The sequence below is a fragment of the Octodon degus genome, unplaced genomic scaffold (genome assembly GCF_000260255.1).
Source record: "Octodon degus isolate 3935 unplaced genomic scaffold, OctDeg1.0 scaffold00010, whole genome shotgun sequence".
In the NCBI taxonomy this organism is placed as follows: Eukaryota; Metazoa; Chordata; class Mammalia; order Rodentia; family Octodontidae; genus Octodon; species Octodon degus.
In genome coordinates, this window is record NW_004524586.1 from 7,094,876 (window position 1) to 7,112,459 (window position 17,584).

The window sequence follows — 17,584 nt, forward strand, 5'->3', positions numbered from 1 at the left end:
CCCCCGGGTGGGTCAAGGATTCACCAGACCAAGGGTATGTGCCCACCTGACTCTCCTGGTCTTCTTAGATCACATTTCACGTATGCAGGATCCTGAGATGCTCACGCAAACCATTCTTGGAGATAGCAGATTCCAAAGCCTTGGGGCAGGGCCCTTTGCTAGCACAGAACTCCAAGGAGTCAAGCTGGTCTTTCAGATTGCTGTACACCTTTGTGAATGACAAGAATAGGGCATACGTTAACAGTTTATGAATGTGACTTAACAGTTTCCAAGTACTGTATCCATACAGCTTGTGGACCTTTTGTTCGTGCTCTTGTCCCTAGTTCTGCCGGTATTTGGGCAGGCCTGAGTTAATCCCACTAAGGCAGATCACCCTGGTGAAGATTGATTGTCTATGCTGTGACAGATGATTTTTCAGGGCAAACCTAAGGCTGTGGCCTTTCTAAAACAGGGCTTGTCACAGGTAGACTATGTCAGCTTAGCAAAGGGTTTTATATTCTGGTCAAACCCCACTCAGGACTGTACCCATGCATTTGAGCTCCTCTTGAACCAAATTTTAAAATAAGAACCAGTAAAAATAATGGGCCTCCTCTGCTGCTGCCTGGGGAGGAACAAACACCCAAGCCCCTGGCTGGGAGAGGCACAGGGAGGGATACCTGTGCCTCAAGGGAATCAACCCCCACAAAACATGGGGCTCTTTGCTGGCTCTGATGGGAAGGTGAGGGCCGCTCTGCACAACCCAGTGCTACAGTCTCCTGATAGTCCTGTTGGACCTCAGTAAACAGCACCTTTTTCTTTCTCCCTCCTTCCACTCCCTGTGTTCCCTCCCCACTCCTTGTCTTTTCTGCTCCTTCTTGTCTTCTCTCTCCTCTTCCTCACCATCTGCAGTAAACCGATCCCCTTCTCGCTGCAGCGGGTTGAATCGATCAGAGTCTCCGAATAGAGAGCGCAGTGACTTTGGTGGGAGCAACACGCAGCTGTACAGCAGCAGCAACAACCTCTACACACCTGACTACTCAGTCCACATCCTCAGCGATGTGCAGTTTGTGAAGGTAATTCCCCTGGGAGTGCAGCCCCCTCCTCTCTCCAGCAGGCAGTAAGCTGGGGAACCTGGACAAGGAGACCCCATCCCTAGTCTTGTTATACATCACATTCCCCCGTGTTCCAGTGTACTGTGGGGTGGTAATTGTTCCTTGGCTTTAAAAAGGCCCTGTTTTGTCATGAAACTTTATTATTATTCAGTAGTCATCACTGTCGAGAACCCCTGACCTCTGTTCTTCATGTGAGAAACTGAGACAGAAGGCAATAGGGAGATCAGCTTGTTGTGATGAATCTCTGGCAGAATTATTTCCTTTGGATCCCCTACCGTTGGGAAAGGTATTGGCATAGGTTGAGTTTATTAATTTTTTTCAAGACCAAGTTGCAGGTGAGTAATAAACCAAGGATGCAGAAGAAGCCATCTGTGATTTTATAATAGTATTATATACCTAATAGTATAATTTTGTACCTTAACATTTATATTCTAAAGCACAAGCAGGCCCTGGTGCTAACTGAAAATCTTGTGTAGAAAATCTTAACACTCCCTTAATGTCAGGCCATTAAGCTATTAAGTTTTGGGGTTTTTTTTTTTTAATCTATTTAGTATAGGGTCTGTAGGGTCTCACTACACAGATCAGACTTGTAGTGATCCTCCTGTTTTCAGCCTCCCAAGCCCTGGGATTACATGTGCCACCACACCCTGTCTCAAAGGCAGTCTCAGTGCGCCCTGGGGGCAGGGCTGGTGCAGGATGTGGGACTGGGGATCGAACCCCCGTCACTGTGCTCTGTGTAAGCAGGCACTTTAGTCCACTGAGCTGTCTCACCAAGCTATTAAGAGAACCACTCTGCAAAGGCTTGCCCTTTACCTTGAGGTTGAAAGAAACTTTCACACCTTTGTTGGCATTGGCATTGCAAAGAAGCCTTTTAAATGGCTTTTCTCTCACTGCACTGTTATTTTGTTTTATTTCCTAGCACCGAACAAACCCTAACCAAACTTGGGCCTGAAATCTTGGCTAGAGTTCACGTATCCCAGCCCAGTGAAGTACCCCTGAGTGTACTTGGTAACTGCTGTTCTAGTTGCAGGCCAGGTGATGAGAGACATAGTGAGACCACATAGGTAGGAGAAGACCCTTCTTTCTTGTCCAGAGCATGTCCCCTGATGATTTGGGCATGAAGCTGGCTGGCTTTCTCTGTCCCAGAACTGTGCAAACATCTTGAGCTAAAACTGATGTCCAAAGGCCAGGCAGCTGGCTTAGCGGACTACAGTGCCTGCTTTGGCAGAGCACAGTGGCCGGGGTTCAATCCCCAGCCTGCTATGCCAGCCCCACCCCCAGGGCTTGCCAAGATAGTGATTGAGACTGGGCATGGTGGTGCACGCCTGTAATCCCAGCGCTTGAGAGGCTAAAAACAGGAGAATCACTACGAATCCAATCTATGTAGTGAGACCCTGTACAACCTGAACACCCTGTCCTAAGTTCTTAAAAAATAAATAAATAAAACTGATATCCACTGATAAAAGTAGCCATGAATAGAAGTAGCTGTGAAAAGAGTAAACCATGGAAAATTACTAGCAGGAGAGTCACAACCTGGAGGATAGGTTAGGATAATAACTACTGTGTAGGCGTACCCTGTGTAAACACTGAGTCCTTTGTCTGCATTGTCCATGTACTCTCCTGCCAGCCTGTGAAGTAGGTACTACTCTCCTTCCTCCTTCCTATCGTGTAAGATCATGTGACTAGTAAGTGATGGAGTCAAGCTTCAGACAACTCTTGCCTGCCTCTAGAGCTCAAGCCGTGAAATCCCTGGGCTTTGGAGAGAGTTATAGGAAAGCAGAGGCGGGGCGAAGTTACCAGAGAACTAACCAAGCCTTACTCACGGGTGTGTGACTGGACATTTGACAAGTCTAATATAGCAGAGAGATTAACACAGCCTCCGACTCTTCTCCCTGTGGCGTTCAGCCTACTAGTCCTTCCGCTGCTCATGCTGCTGACCTTCCTCGGAAGGAGAGGTGAAGAAAAATACGGGCGAAGAGAAACTCTTCCGTGGCAAACCTTAGCAGTTTGCAGCACTGCCCATGGTTGGGGCTGGGTGGGAAGCCATGATATGAGTGTGTGATTCCACTGATAAGATACCAGAGTGAAGACAAGAGGAAAAAGATGACCAACAGCAAGTGAACACAAAGACTCTAGATCTGTCCAAGTGGTGTAAGAGCGTGGGGACAAACAGGTCGATGGTATAAATAGGGATTGGATAGAGGAGGCCAAGAGACTGCCCTTAAAATGGCGATTACAGCATCCTGAGAAAGACACTTTTGTTGAAACATATAAAGGGAGGTGGGGTGAATATTCTAGAAAGAAACAGAGATGGGGAAGGGCATGGTAGGTCAAGGATCTGAGTGCCAACCCATATGAGCAAAGCCCGGGACTGCTGTGAGCTGGGAAGGGAGCATCAGAGAGTACCATGTGGGGGCTTCAGGCCAGAGTACGGAATTTGAATTCTGTTTCAAGTGCATTGGGAATTTTTGTTAAGTTCATTTGTCAGGTCTTTTCATTTTGCCTGTTGTGACAAGTTACCATAGGCTGGATGGTGAAACAACAACTTTTTTTTTTTTTTTTTTAGTCTAGAGGATGGAAAATCCAAGATCAGGGTACTGGCAGATTCAGCATCTGGTGACAGCCTGGTTCGTGGTCTGCAGATGTCCTTTTCTTTGTACCCTCATATGGAGGACAGGAGAGAAAAGAAGTGTGTCCTCTTCTTATAAAAGCACACATTCTTCCACCCATGAGGTTCCAACCTCCCAAAAGCTCCACCTCTAGATACCCTCACACCGGGGATGAGGTTTCAACATAGAGATTCGGAGGGCACACATTCAGACCACAAACCACTGCTAAGTTCAGAAAATCAATGTGAAGACTTGACTTGCTGCTATGCAGAGAAAAAGGAACAAAATTCCTTGGGAGCCAGGTTTTATGAGCCCAGAGTTTTTCAAAGCATTACTAGGCTTGTGTAGACTGGCGAGTACCTTTGTAAGAAGGATTTGGCAGCTCCTCCAAGAGAAATGTGGTAAGACAAATACTTAGCAGGAAATTTGTAAGAATTTTCCTAACACTTACAGAGCATTTCATAGCTCCATTCCAAAGGCACAGAGAAAAGGAACAGTGTACAAATGACAAGGCGTAGAGAAGGGCCGTCTCTTCCCTGATCCAAGACAGTGCAGTCTGGGGACCCCCAAATCCCAGGTCCATTCCAAGGAGCAGGTGTCTGTACTTCTCTCAGGCTGAAGGACCTCACACAGCCACCAAACAGTACACAGCACAGACATTTTTTTTCACCCAGGGGTTTTGATACTGAGAAGACTAACCAATTAAAGCATTATTCAAAACCATCTTTAAACCTGTGGTTTCAGTCCCTAAACTCTTTTATTATAATGGGTAGTCAGTCTTGCCCAGAGGAACTTGATGAGTTGAAGCTCTTTCTTTTTGTTTCTTTCATTTGTATGTATTTGGTACAAGGTCTCACTACGCAATTCAGGCTCTAGTGATCCTCCTGTTTTCAGCCTCCCCAGCGCTGGGATTACAGGTGTGCACCATCATGCCCAGAATGGGTCCCTGGCTCAGCATGCCCCGGGATGGGGCTGGTGTGACACACAGCACTGGGCATCACAACCTGGTCCCTGCACTTACCAAAGCAGGTTCTTAGTCTGCTGAGCTGTCTCATGGGTTCTTGAAGCTCCTATTTTAATCAAAATGTTTATTTTAGCTTAATTTTCCCCTAAAACTAAACCACATATTAAAGCTGAAAGTTACCTCCTCCTGATTCAATAGACTTGTCAGGTCCATTGTTTAGGCTGTTGTGCTACCTGTCTCCCTCACCTACCTTCCCTATGCCCTTTGTAGCCCCAGGAGAATTTTGAGGGTGATTAAGAGAAGACTACATGGAGAAGTGTTTTCAGAAGCCTGATCCCCACTGCTGGTTTCTCAAGGGCTATTCGTGTCCAGCAAACTGAACCTCCAGGCGCATTAAAAAGCTCAGGAGTAATCTATTTGCAAGATATGTTACAAAGTGAGATAGGAAAGCGCATCTGATGATTGCATGAGAAAGGTATAAGTAAACCCTGCTTTCTTTAGTAGTTAAGAAGCCTGGGAGCCCAAGTCTGAGCTTTAGCACCTTCTCCAAACAAAGTAGTTAGCTAATTGTGAAGGTATTAAAAAATCTCTGGTTTTTTAAAATGTGTACTGTACATATCATTATTAAACTAAGAATACTTGGCAGATATTTTACAATCTGGATTGTATGATCTTGACCAAGATACCCATCACCATCTTGTGGCAGAATCCCTAAACTGCAACCTAGCAAGATCCTGTCTCAAAATTAAAGACTAAGGGTGTAGCTCAGTGTGAAGGCCCTGGGTTCAATAGCAAGGTGGGGCCGAGGGGTGTTGGAACTCAAGCTATTGCTAAGAAATGGTTTTCTCTATAACAATGAAAAGAAAATAAAAACATGTTTTGTTTTGTTTTGTTTTTGAAAAGCAGTTTGATTCCTTCAACTAATCAGTCCATCTATCTATATAAAATCATCTGCATTTTAAAGTGGATGAAGTCCTGGTTAGAGAAAGAAAACAAGTTAAGTAACAGTGAACAATGCTAGGTATTAGTTAATTGATTACAAAATTATATGGTGTTTGTAAAGCACTACATTGGTTGGACAGTGTGTAAGTGTTTAAAAATTGGGAAAGAATCAGGGAGGACTTAGGCGATGCCATGTGGGGGATGAACAAATGTGAAGGGCAAATAGAGACGGTGTGGTCAAGGGAGGGTGAAAGAGCGTCTAGGCCGTAGCCACAGCTCTGGGAGGGGAGCAGTAGGGACATTTGGGTTTCCAAAGGTCCCCAAAGCTAGGCCTGCTGGACCTTCACTGCCTTATAATACAGTAGAAAAGTGGGGCCCACCCAGACATGCTACAAATACAAAGTGCATCATGGATGTCAAAGCCTTAATATAAAAAAGAATGTAAGATTCCCCAATAATTTTATAGATCGCATGTTGCTGTGGAATTATTTCGGCTATGTTGAGTTAGATAAAATGTCTTACTAAAATTATTTCACCTGTTTCCTTTTTTGAATGAGACTACTAAAACATAGGAAATTGCTTACGTGGCTCGCATTCTATTTCTATTTGACAATACCATGCTAGATAAAAATGAGTTCTCACATCAGGGAAATGGGAATTAGATACTGGCCATGGGAAGGGTTGTCTGAGTGAAGAGGAAGAAAGGAAGAGTGAGGCAGTGGGATAGAACAGATCAAGAGGTGTTAATTGATATGCATGCATCATTTTACCAAGCTAAACATCTGTATTATGAACAGGCACTAAAATTAAAAAAGAAAATTAGTTCCCTATTTTTAGCTAATAAATGATCTCATTTTCCTTTTTTGTGTTGTTACATGATGGTTCCATTTTTCCATTTAACTCTTAAACATGTTCACTTAGTTCTATAACTATGTGTTTGGTTAGTGAAATAGGTTTTTGTAGGCTATCATTGTTCCAGAACTTTTTCTCTTGAATAATAATTTTTCTCCAATGAGTTATGATGACTAGATTTTATTTCACTTAACAGGTATTAAAAATATAAGTAACCAAAAGTAGGATGGAATTTATGAACTTAGGCTCAAATTGAGATTAATTTTTCTTATTAGCTTTATAATTGATAAACCATTTATATATAAATTATAAAATGCTCTATACTTCAGTTTTCTCACATGTAAAATATTTTATAGAATATTTATATCTGGAAATTGGTTTTAGATTGAATAAAAAAATGACTACTAACTGAATTTCCAGAACACAGGATCCATTTAAAGATCTTACATATATTAATGGCATAATAACACATTGAATTTTGTTGTTTAGTTTCTACATTTTTTTTTTTTTTTTGGTACTGGGAATCAAGCTCAGGACTTTGCACTTGCCTGACAGGTGCTTATGCCGCTGAGCTATATCCCTGGCCCTCCACATTTTCCTGAAATGTATGTTTGTTTTATTTTTTTTAAATTGTCATAGCTGCTGAACAAGGGAAGAGAACAGACAGGAAATGACGCATGAACCTAGAAATACAGCTCAGAAGAGCGGAGCAGAGATCATTTCCCTGCGTGGTACTTTATCCACAGTTTATTTTAAGGTGGCAACATTGGCATGGCAGTAGTTCATGGTTTTAAAAAAAATTAAAAGAGAACAATGTGGAAGCGAGGCTGTGAGACATGAGGAAAGTAACCACAGGTGGCGCCTTTCCTATCATATGCCCACACGTAGACAGCGCAGACCCTCCCTCAACCTGTTCCCGCACACATACTAGTGTGCTTCCCTCCCTAATGGTCAAGCCTAGCTGCTGCTGTCTCAGTCTTATCTTTAGTATGACTGACAAGTAGTGATTTAACATCTGTTTGAATGGCTGCAATGATGGGGCACTCAGTCCCCTAGAAGGTGGCATTCGATTTGTTCAGTATGGCTACCAGAAGTAATTACTTACTAACGGTGCTTTCTTTGCTCCTTAACAATGCTTAAAGGATGGGTTTGCATTCCTGGGTCCCTGGATCCAGGCAATAATAGTGGACATGCCTAACACTGTGTCCTAAGAAAGGAGAGAGTGGTATAGTTCACTGCAGACACAATGTGGGTAAAATTTTTCCAAAAATAAATACATCAAAACAGCATCTTATGAACATCCTCCTGAGAGACTTCCGGGCAAAGAGGCACAGCCAGTCTGCCAACCAGTATGAGTCCTATGCCAGCAGATCCATGTCAAAGTCAAACCAAAACATTCTCTCCTTTCTCTTTTCCTCCTCTTGTCTGCACTCATTCACTGTCTCTTTTCCTCCCTTCTTTGTCCATTGCTCCTACTTGGCATCTTCTTTCTTCTCCTTCTTTTACTGTATTTTCTTGGCTAAGGATTTGCTTTCCCAAGACCCACTCCTGCCTTCACAAAACAGTCAGTCACACTTCCACCAATTACACTGGCTTTGGGAACAGAAGGGACATGGCCTCCCAGTGCCACCTCGGGACATACCATAGACAACTTAGAGTTAATGTAGTAAATTGAACCCCTGTCTTTTAGATGGATGGCCATTGTAAAGTCAAATTATGAAGTCTGTCTGTGGGCATAAACCAATCATCACTAACTGTTGTATAACAAATTCACCCTCATTATCACATAAGCCTCTTTTACAACCTCAGAGATGTTAATTTGGGCAGGATCACCCAGCTTGAAAATGGCAAAACCAGAACTTGCACGTTGGTTTTGAGCAGGAACTGTGTTTCTTGCCACATTTTCTAGATGAAGGATTATTTGGCCTGCTTTGGTTAAACTAGAAGATAAATCTAAAACTACTTTAAAGAACACAACTACTATAAAAGCTACTGTTTTCTTAGCCTTTCCATGTGATGTTTAAGAAGTTTCCTTCTCCATTATTGTTATGGCTAAATTTCTCCATCTTTAGGGGAAAGTTAGGAACCTGATTTCATACTTCCCAACCCAGGGGCACTGCAAAAATCAGATGTTCTTTACAGGATCATTCAGTCTGTTAGAGATTTTGGACAGATGCTAAATTGAGGCCCATGGTTCCATGATATGTACCATAGATTACACAGTTTTGTCCTAAAAAATATCAAAACCAGTTGCTGGCACTTCGATTTGTCCTTTAAAATCCTTTAGAGAAAAAGATCAAAGAGCTAAGTGGGTCCTGGGTCTGAATTTGACTAGGTCTCAATCAGTGGGTCTCAAAGTATAATTAACACAGCAGCAGCAGCAGCATTACGTGGAACTTGCTAGAAACACGAATTCTGCTTTTACCCTACATCTAGTAAATTAGAGCATTTTGGAAGTTTGGACCAGCTCTTCAGGTAATTCTGATGCTTAGAATTGAGAAGCCCTAATATAGGACCATTTTATATAATCTGTGTGCTGGATATGGTTTGAGTTGGTCTCCCAGAGGTTCGTGTGTGGGAAATAAGTCGCTGGTGCAAATTTTTGAGAGGTGGTAGGCCTTTAAGAGGTGGGACTAGTGGAAGGTGATTAGGTTATGAAGTCATCTCCCTTGGAAGGGATTCATGTAGTTAATCCAGGACTGGATTAGTTCTTATGAGAGCAGATAATTTTATAAAGCAAGACCACCTGTGTACTGGCCCTTTCTGCACCTGACCATTGCCCTTTCTGTTTTTCTGTCATGTTGTGACATAGCCAGGGGCCCTCAGCACTGTTTGGACTTTTTTAGCCACCAGACTCTTGAGCCAAATAAAACTCCTACCTTTACAAAGTAGGTTTATTTTGTTACAGCAGCACAAAATGGACTGGGACAGGTTCTTCCAGGCACACATGAAGCCTGGAACAGTGGTAGCTGTGGCCAGCAAGCAAAGGATCCCTCGTTGTTACTCAGCTGCTGGGCTGGTGTAGCTTGGGAAGACCCTCGCTCACAGGTCTCAGGCCTCAGAGTCCAGGGTTCCAAAGCAGCGCAGGGGAGCTGCTTGTCAGCTCATCCAGAGAGGGGTCCACCCAGCTCTGCTGAGTTTCTGTGCACTCCCTTCCAGATTACCCGACAGCAGTACCAGAATGCACTTACCGCCTGCCACATGGACAGCTCGCCCCAGTCCCCCGACATGGAGGCCTTCACTGATGGAGACTCCACCAAGGCCCCCACGACCCGGGGCACACCCCAAACTCCCAAGGATGATGCTGCCCTCATGCTACTGAGCAACAGGACCAGCCTGCCATGTGAGTCAGGGAGGGTGGGTGGGAGGGGCTGCACGGCATGGGGCTGGCCCTGCCCTCCTCCCCCATCCCTGCGCAGGGCTGCTACCTGGTGCCTCACAGAGCCCTAAGTCTCCTCCTCCGAGGCAGAGAGGTGACACACATACTGTCCTACCTCCAGGCAGCCGTTCAGATGGTCTGAGAAGCCCGGGCGAAGTGGTATATCTGAGAATGGAGGAGATAGCCTTCACCCAGGAAGAAATGACTAACTTCGAGGAGCATAAGACACAGCAGCTCTCCCTGTCCCCTGCAGCTGTTCCCACACCAGCAGGTCAGGAGGGGCATAGAGCACCAAGGGATGGTTACCACCTTTGCATACTAGAGTCGACCACGGCAGGCTGGTAAAGGGAGCCCTGGGACCCCAGCCCTTGTGTCAGTCTTTGCAGCTCTTCACGCAGCCAGGGGAAGAGCCCTGAGAGGTTCAGAGCAGCTCTGTACATCAGGCCCTGTCTAATTCATGCCCCCAGGAAAGCTGCATGGTGCAGTATTAGGAGGGATAACTCTGCCTTGATTCAGACCGACTCCTGAACTGTGCAATTTTAGGCAAGTTACTTAAGATTCTGTTTTCTTAAAAGATATGAATTGCAGCAGCTGTCTCATAAAGTAGCTTTGGATACAAATGAGATAACATACACCATAGTGTTTGGTGATATGCTCGGTAAGTATCAGGTAATTGTCATTAGACCTACCTTACAGGTTAGGAAACTGATGTCAGCCATCACGCTTACTGGCCGAGCTCTTCCCTTGCTTAGGGATCCACAGGGCAAAGGTAGCATGTAGGACTTACACCGAGGGCTTAGATCTTATCACCCCCTCCCATAAAGACACTGAGCACATCTGCTTTAACAGCTGGGCTACTCCAAGCTCCCAGTGGTCCTGAACTCTGCGTTTACCTCACTGAAGTAGGCCTCCCTAAGCTGGCAGCACCTGCTCCACCTGTGCTCCAAACCAGTGGTTCCCCTACCTATCCCAAACCAGAGTAAGAGACCTATCAGGTCCAGAGTAACGACCTGAAAAGACTCATACAGTTTTTAATGATACAACATGTTTGAATATGCAGCTAACCTAGAAAATCTGAGCCATACATAGTCATCAGTCCAGGACCTAAATTTAGGACTGGTGCTCTCTTTCTCCGTCACATACCAAATTTAGTAGTGAAGCCAGGTAGCTAGGAAATGTAACAAAACCCCTCAGGATTGAGGTGGAGTAGTGTTTGGATTCTACCCCGCTCATGAGCTGCACAAGAACCCATGAGCCCTGGAAAAGTGAGATGTTCTGCTCGTGTTCAAATCTGCACTGGAAGCAGGCCCAGCTCGCCCGGTGCAGTGCGGCTGCCCACACACCACTCTGCCCCACTAGTTAAGTCCTTACTGTGTTGGTGGTAGGACGTGGGCCCCTCCCCAGCTCTGACATGCTGGGGCTCTCTGAACCCTCATGACGTCCTGATTGGTGCCAAGCCCTGCAAGGTACTCAGCAATTGCAGAGCCCTGCAGCTTTCCAAGCGTTGTGCAATTAGAAGAAGCAGATTAGAGGAACTGCCACCACCTGTCATCAGATGCGCTTTTTTCTCCAGCAAAGATACGGGGTGGAGAACATAATGCTCTCTCCTCTTACCAGTGCTTGCTGGATAGGAGAAGAAATTATTTGCATGTACTATTTGATGGGGTTTTTTTTCAGGCACCCGGCACAGCAGAGAAACACGCGGAAGGAAAAAGAGAAAGGGGCTTTATTATCTTTGAGGACACGGAGGCTGAGGCTTTTGTGGCATTTTGCCAGGGGTGGATTTCGAGGGGAATGTTTAGATATACCTAAGAAACTGATTGGGGTCTTCCCTGAGGCGGCAGGAAGTATGAAAGGAAACTGCACCCTGGTCTGAGTTGGAAAAGAAGGGAGAGGTGGTCTTGGGAAGATGGTCTTTTTTTTTGCGGTACCAGGGATTGAACTCAGGTCCCTGCGCTTGCCAGGCAAGCGCTTATTCTACTGAGCTATCTCCCTGGCCCCTATGGGCTTTTGTTTAAAGGGCATCAGCCCTATTAGATGACTATGATGATTCAGCAATTTATACAAAGGCCAGAACCTATCACTATTGGATTCCTGCTTTTCTTCTTTTGCCTCATTGTTCCTTTTGTGGCCCTAAAATCCCTCTTGCTGACTCACAGAGCCATCACTGTCCTGGGGAGCCCTCTCATCACACCCACCCCATCTTGGCTCTTTGCCTGCTGGGGACATCACCCAGAATCCTCCCTGGACATGGAGGTTGAAAACGCTGATGTGAATTCTCCTTTTTCACAGCATCAGATAATGAATGTTGTAATATCACCCTGGACACAGAGACCAGCCCTTGCAGCAGTGACTTTGAGGAAACCATGGGCAAGAAGCTGCTGAGAACCTTGAGTGAGTAGCTCCGTGCCCAGACCTAAGTCACCCTGGTGGTTAGCAGGAAAAGCACATGTAGATCTTCCTCCTTTGGGGAAGCTTAATGAGGTACAGTGATGTAAATACATGCTAAAGCTGGGGCCATCACTGTACCCCTGATAGTGTAGGGATCTTCCCCATTTCTTTGGTCCTGACAGAGACCGTGTGGCCTGTAAAACCTATAATATTTACTATTTAGTCCTTTAAAAATTAGAAAAAAGATCGTGTCCAAGAGACTTCATAGAAAGGAAAGCAGCCCACACCACCACCCTGAATACACCTGACCACATCTGAGCTCAGAAGCTAAGCAAGATCAGGCCTGGTTAGAACTCGGATGGGAGGGCTGGGGAGATGGCTCATAGAATAAACGCTTCCCTGGTAAGCGCAAGGGCTTGAGTTCAATCCCCAGTTCTGCCAAAAAAGAACACGATGGGAGAAAAAGGAAAGCAGTGTCCTCCACAGATGGAAGCCAGTGGAAAAAATAAGGTGAAAATATTCCTTCCTAAAAATGGAGCCAGAGCCATCTGGCTCTCAGATCCTTGAGGACAATTATATAATTACCCCTACTCCCTTCAATGCCGAGGGAGGTGGTTTCAGAGCTAGAGTCCCTGGAAGTGGCTCCCAGCACTGCCTACCAGCTGGGCTCCTGTGACATCAGTGACTGTGTGATTACTCCTCCTCAGACCATGCTTTCATGGCAGGGTTTTATTCAGTCCCCTTTCCAGCAGGCACTAGCCACCACCACCCCCACCCCCCCCCCCGCTTCTATTCTATGGCTTTGGTACAGGCTTGGACTCAGTGATCCTCCTGTCTTTCAGCCTACCCAGCACTGGGAATTACAGGCATGTGCCACTACACCCAGACTCAATCTCCAGCTAGGCCGGCCCAGAATGCAGGACCGAGGGACAAACCCTGGTCCCTGCAGTTGTCAAGCAGGCGCTTGGTCTGCTGAGCTATCTCGCTGGCCGCTACGTGCCTTTTTAGAGATGTCGCACTGTGCAGAAGGTGCATCCTCCTCCTTCCCGATGTTAACTCTACTGATAGCAGCACCAAGATAGAGTGCGTACGAGTTCTAGTCAAACTGCCGAGGGCTTTGTCTCCATTTCTGTTTCTTTTTTGAAGAAAACTCAGACCACTGAGAAGGGATAAGTAGCTTCCCAGCCTACAGGTTGATGCTTACAAACTGTTTTGCAGGTGGCCGAAAAAGGAAGAGGTCAGCAGAGGGAGACAGGACCTCTGAGGAAAGCTCCAACTTAACACCTCTGATCACATGACAGGCAAAGACAACATTCACGAGTGAGAGCCGGGCCTTTGGGGGACATCTACCTTCCCACCATCTGCTTGCCCCCAAGGCCTCCCCTGGGTGACGGAGCATTCTGCCTTCCTTTCCACCTTTCACCCCTAGCTGTCAGTTTGGGGGATTTTCCCTTATTGCCTCCAGTTTGACTCAGAACTTTGCCAAGGCCATAACAGAAGAAGGTGTGTCTATCAGAAATGCTAGAAATGGTCTTGTCCACAGCAGTCTGAAATTGGAAAAGGAGGAACCCCAAGCTGACAGTAGCGCTCTGAGACCCTTGTGTTCTTTGGATCCCATGTCATAGGAGACCCACGTCCTGGAATTCACCATTCTTTCCTCCAGATAAAAATGGTGACTTTGTACCATATTTCATGCTTACAAGGTGCCACTGGCAGAAGGGCACATGGCAGGCTGGAGTAGCAGGTATAAAGATTAGTTTGGATGGGCCGGGATATAGCTCAGCAGCACAGTAAGGTTCTGTGTTCGATCCCTGGTACAAAAAAGAAATTGTACTAAGATTAGTTTGGGTGGACCAAGGATTTCTCCAGAACCTTGGAGCCGCCTGAGACTCAGCTGCACTGGTCGGTGATTGATGTTAGAGCACAGAAACTGGTCAGTGACTGGTTTCCTGTAAGATAAGAGCGTCAGCAGCCTGGGGCTGGCTGCCTCAGCTGGAATGAGAAGAATGTGAGATGGAATCTCAACTCATTGTTTTTCCCAGGGATGCATCTGTTTTGGCTCCCAACCCACAGTCACTAATGGACTAATAACTCCACTCTGGAAGAGGAGAGACCCGCTTGGGAGCCAAAGATGGAACTTCAGGTTTTAAATGTATATCAAGGGGTGGTGGGGGGGGGGGAAACCTAAGGAAAAATTCTAAGCTGTGAAAGAGAGATTAGCCATGACGAACCAAAGAGTGCCCAGGTCTGCCAACAAGCATACCCAGGAATGTTGAAGAATCAGCATTGTTTTTCGCCTATTTTCCTGACCTCTTACTACACTCCCGCAGGTCAGCTAAGTGTACTTGAGTCCCAGAATGTGAACCGGATCTCTGGTTTTTCTCCTGCAAGTTGGGGCAAGTGCAAGTTTAAGAATAACCACCAGATGGCAGAATGACTGTACATGTTGTACCACGCAGCGCAGTAGATGCAGTGGAGTTCCCACTTTGCAGGAACCATAGCAAGCCTTATGGAAAACTTGAAAGGGTGGTTTGTCTTTGGAAAGCCCATCTACCTGATCTGTCTCCCACTCTTTGGGTGGTACTAAGCGATCCAGGAATGCCACGTGAATCTTCAAGCCGTTTCCAAATTTTGTCCTGTGGTATATACAGTGCAGGCTTCCCTCCCTTCCTTCAAAAGGACAGCTCCCTCCCCTCACCCACTCAGTCATGCGGGGCAGGTGAGAAACGGATAATTCCTCTGGGTTATTTGCATCTCAAAGGAAAATGCTTACCCATAGGAACCTTTAACTCAGGGGTTCTTAACTTGGGGTCTATTACCCCAGAAGGCCCAGAGATGGGCTTCAGAGGGTCTACGAAACCCTTCAAACTGTCTGAATTTAGCGTGTGTGTGTTCTATGTGTGTTTTCCGGAGCTAACGCTTTCCTAAAGTTCTCAAAATTCTTGGACCACTATTTTTGTTAATGGAACTTTCAGTCCAATGTTTCTATGCTACAAAGTGAGGTGAATACTGGTCATTATGAGACAGATTTTGAATTCTAAATGATCTTCTCAAGGGTCTCTCAATACGTGGGGAAGGCTGGCAATCACTAAGAAGCAGGAGCCCTTGAAATTCTTGGCACACCCTTGATACTGTACATCCTGTCCACCACAGAACTATGGTCCCCTGCCCCACCAAACCAGAGCAGGTGTTGCAGACAGGCGGGCCACAGCATGTGGGAGCAAAGACTTGGAGCCGGAGATGCCTCTTTTGGTACTGTGTTACTGACTTCGACACATCCCTTGCTGGCCTGACCGGCCCAAGGCTCAGCCATGCATGTGATCTTGTAGATAACCCTGCAGCGACCCCTCCCCACCTACTCTGCCTGATAGGAAGTCAGCCCTCAGTGCTGGGCATCTTGGACCCAGCCCAGCAAGTGGCGAGTTCTGAGCAAGAACTGCCAACGTGCGGTGTCCTAGCCTAGCTGGCCCCTGAACCAGAAGTCCTGCCTGGCAAGGCGCCCTCTCATTGCCCTTTAGACCACAGATCACTGCTGTTGCACTATAGCCAACTCCTTGCAGAGCCTCTTAAGGAGCCTGTCACCACCCCTCTCCCCAGCCCCTACCCACAGATTTCTTCAGGTAAAAAAAAAAAAGGATTTTAAGATAAAGTATTTATGAAGGGTCAATTGTAAATAATTTTTAAATAAAACGAAAATGCCTTTACTGGACTGTGGCTGTTTCCCTTTCTCCAGGGACTGAAGTTCCGTCTCCAGTGCAGGTCGGAGGGTGCACACAGGCAGCTCTCACCTCCAGCTCACCTCCCTGGGAAGGCACCACTCCCAGCAGGCGTGGGGCTGAGGAAGGCTACAGGAGAGCTCTGGCATGTACTCCAGGAGGCCAGAGGAGTCGGATTATGCAGGAGTGAATGCCAGAGGCAGGAAATGAAGCTCAGACAGGAGCTTGACTGCAAATGGAGACAAGGGAGCAACACTAAGAGGATCAAGAGCAGGGCTGGCATTTGTCGCACATGTGATGGTGGGGCACTGTGCTGTGAGTGTCCCAAGGTCAAGGTCTTAAGGGGCCAGACCCAGACAAGCGTCTACATGCTGGTCACTCTGGCTCACTTCTGCAGACCTTCTGGAAAGAAATCCAAGTGGCACAGCTCTGCAGAGTCTCCAAACAAAGGCTGGGGAAGGGATGACAGAGTGGCCCAGGCCTACTGGTCAACTGTAAACCTATACAGGAAGAGCAGACAGATGGAAAGATGTGTTTGAGAATTCATTTGAATCTGACGCTCATTTTACAAACGGGACAATTAGTATGCTAAAATAATTTAAGATGCATCCTGGATTTCATTAAGATAGTCATGAACAGTAAATAATAATAGCAAGTAATAGTAAATTATAGCAGCAACTAAGACTGGGGAGATAGCTCGGCAGTCTGTACCTGTGTGGCAAGCACAAGGCCCTGAGTTCAATCCTCAGTACCATGCTGCCCCTGGAACCCCGGGAACACCGTGCAGACCCCAAAACTGGGCATGGTGGCACATGCCTGTAATCCCAGCACTAGAGAGGCTGAGACAGGAAGATCACCATGAGTCTGAACTGTATAGTAAAACCCTGTTTCAACAACAAAATAATAATAAAAATAAAATATAGCAGCAACTATTTTGCTGCAGGCTCTTTAGCACATTTCTGTCTCCCACCACCCTGCCAAGAAGTGTTAATGTTTGAAAGGCGAGGTGACTTATTCAAGGATACTCAGCCAGGAACTGGCAGAGCCTGGAACCCTGAGTGCCCTACTCCTGAGCAGGGGAAACATGCCGTCCTGCCTCTTCAAGGCACTATGTGCAGGATGCAAACGTGGATAGTGGGGGCCCTGCGAGGTCCTGCACTTTTCACCACTTACACGGAGCCTGAGACCCAACAGAACATCATCCTGACCAAAACACACAAACAAACAGAAGAAAGCCAATTTCCACAGAGACTGAGGCTTTAATAAAAAAGCACTTTGGCACGGCAGTTCAGTTTGAAGCAGTATTTGATTGTTAATTAAGAATTTAATGCTAGCAGTTTGTTGGGGTAGTACTGCACTTTAAAGGGCCAAATAGAATTTTAATAGACTTTATATTTGTGTCCCAAGAACCTAGTTTTGGTCCTGTGAAGAGGGTAGTTATCCTCCTGGTGAATGATGGTTTGAAGTCACATGAGGGAGAGGGATGGAAGACCAATAGAAGGTAGACTCACTCAGCTCCTGTCCTGATTGCCTTCCCTTACTAATGAAAAGCATCTTCAAGTTCGAAGGAGAACAAATGTGGATGAGAACACAAGGCAGGAGGACACCTGATTGCTTTCGTTCTACCCACAAACCAGTCC

At 46.1% G+C, this 17,584-nt stretch overlaps 1 protein-coding gene across 4 annotated transcripts in view; it reads left to right on the forward strand.

Moving 5' to 3' along the window:
- Positions 1–14,485, forward strand: part of Cnnm1 (cyclin and CBS domain divalent metal cation transport mediator 1) — a 69,275-nt gene extending 54,790 nt beyond the window's left edge. For 2 of the 4 annotated variants that reach the window (XM_004625536.2, XM_004625535.2), the window contains 5 exons: positions 889–1,052; positions 9,618–9,801; positions 9,959–10,108; positions 12,130–12,231; positions 13,447–14,485. In XM_004625536.2, coding sequence (XP_004625593.2) covers positions 889–1,052; positions 9,618–9,801; positions 9,959–10,108; positions 12,130–12,231; positions 13,447–13,526 — 680 coding nt within the window. In that variant the 3' untranslated portion in view covers positions 13,527–14,485. The remainder of the gene's footprint in view (positions 1–888; positions 1,053–9,617; positions 9,802–9,958; positions 10,109–12,129; positions 12,232–13,446) is intronic. The other 2 variants (XM_023709085.1, XM_012513464.2) reach the window with 1 other exon arrangement.
- Positions 14,486–17,584: the final 3,099 nt, after the last annotated feature.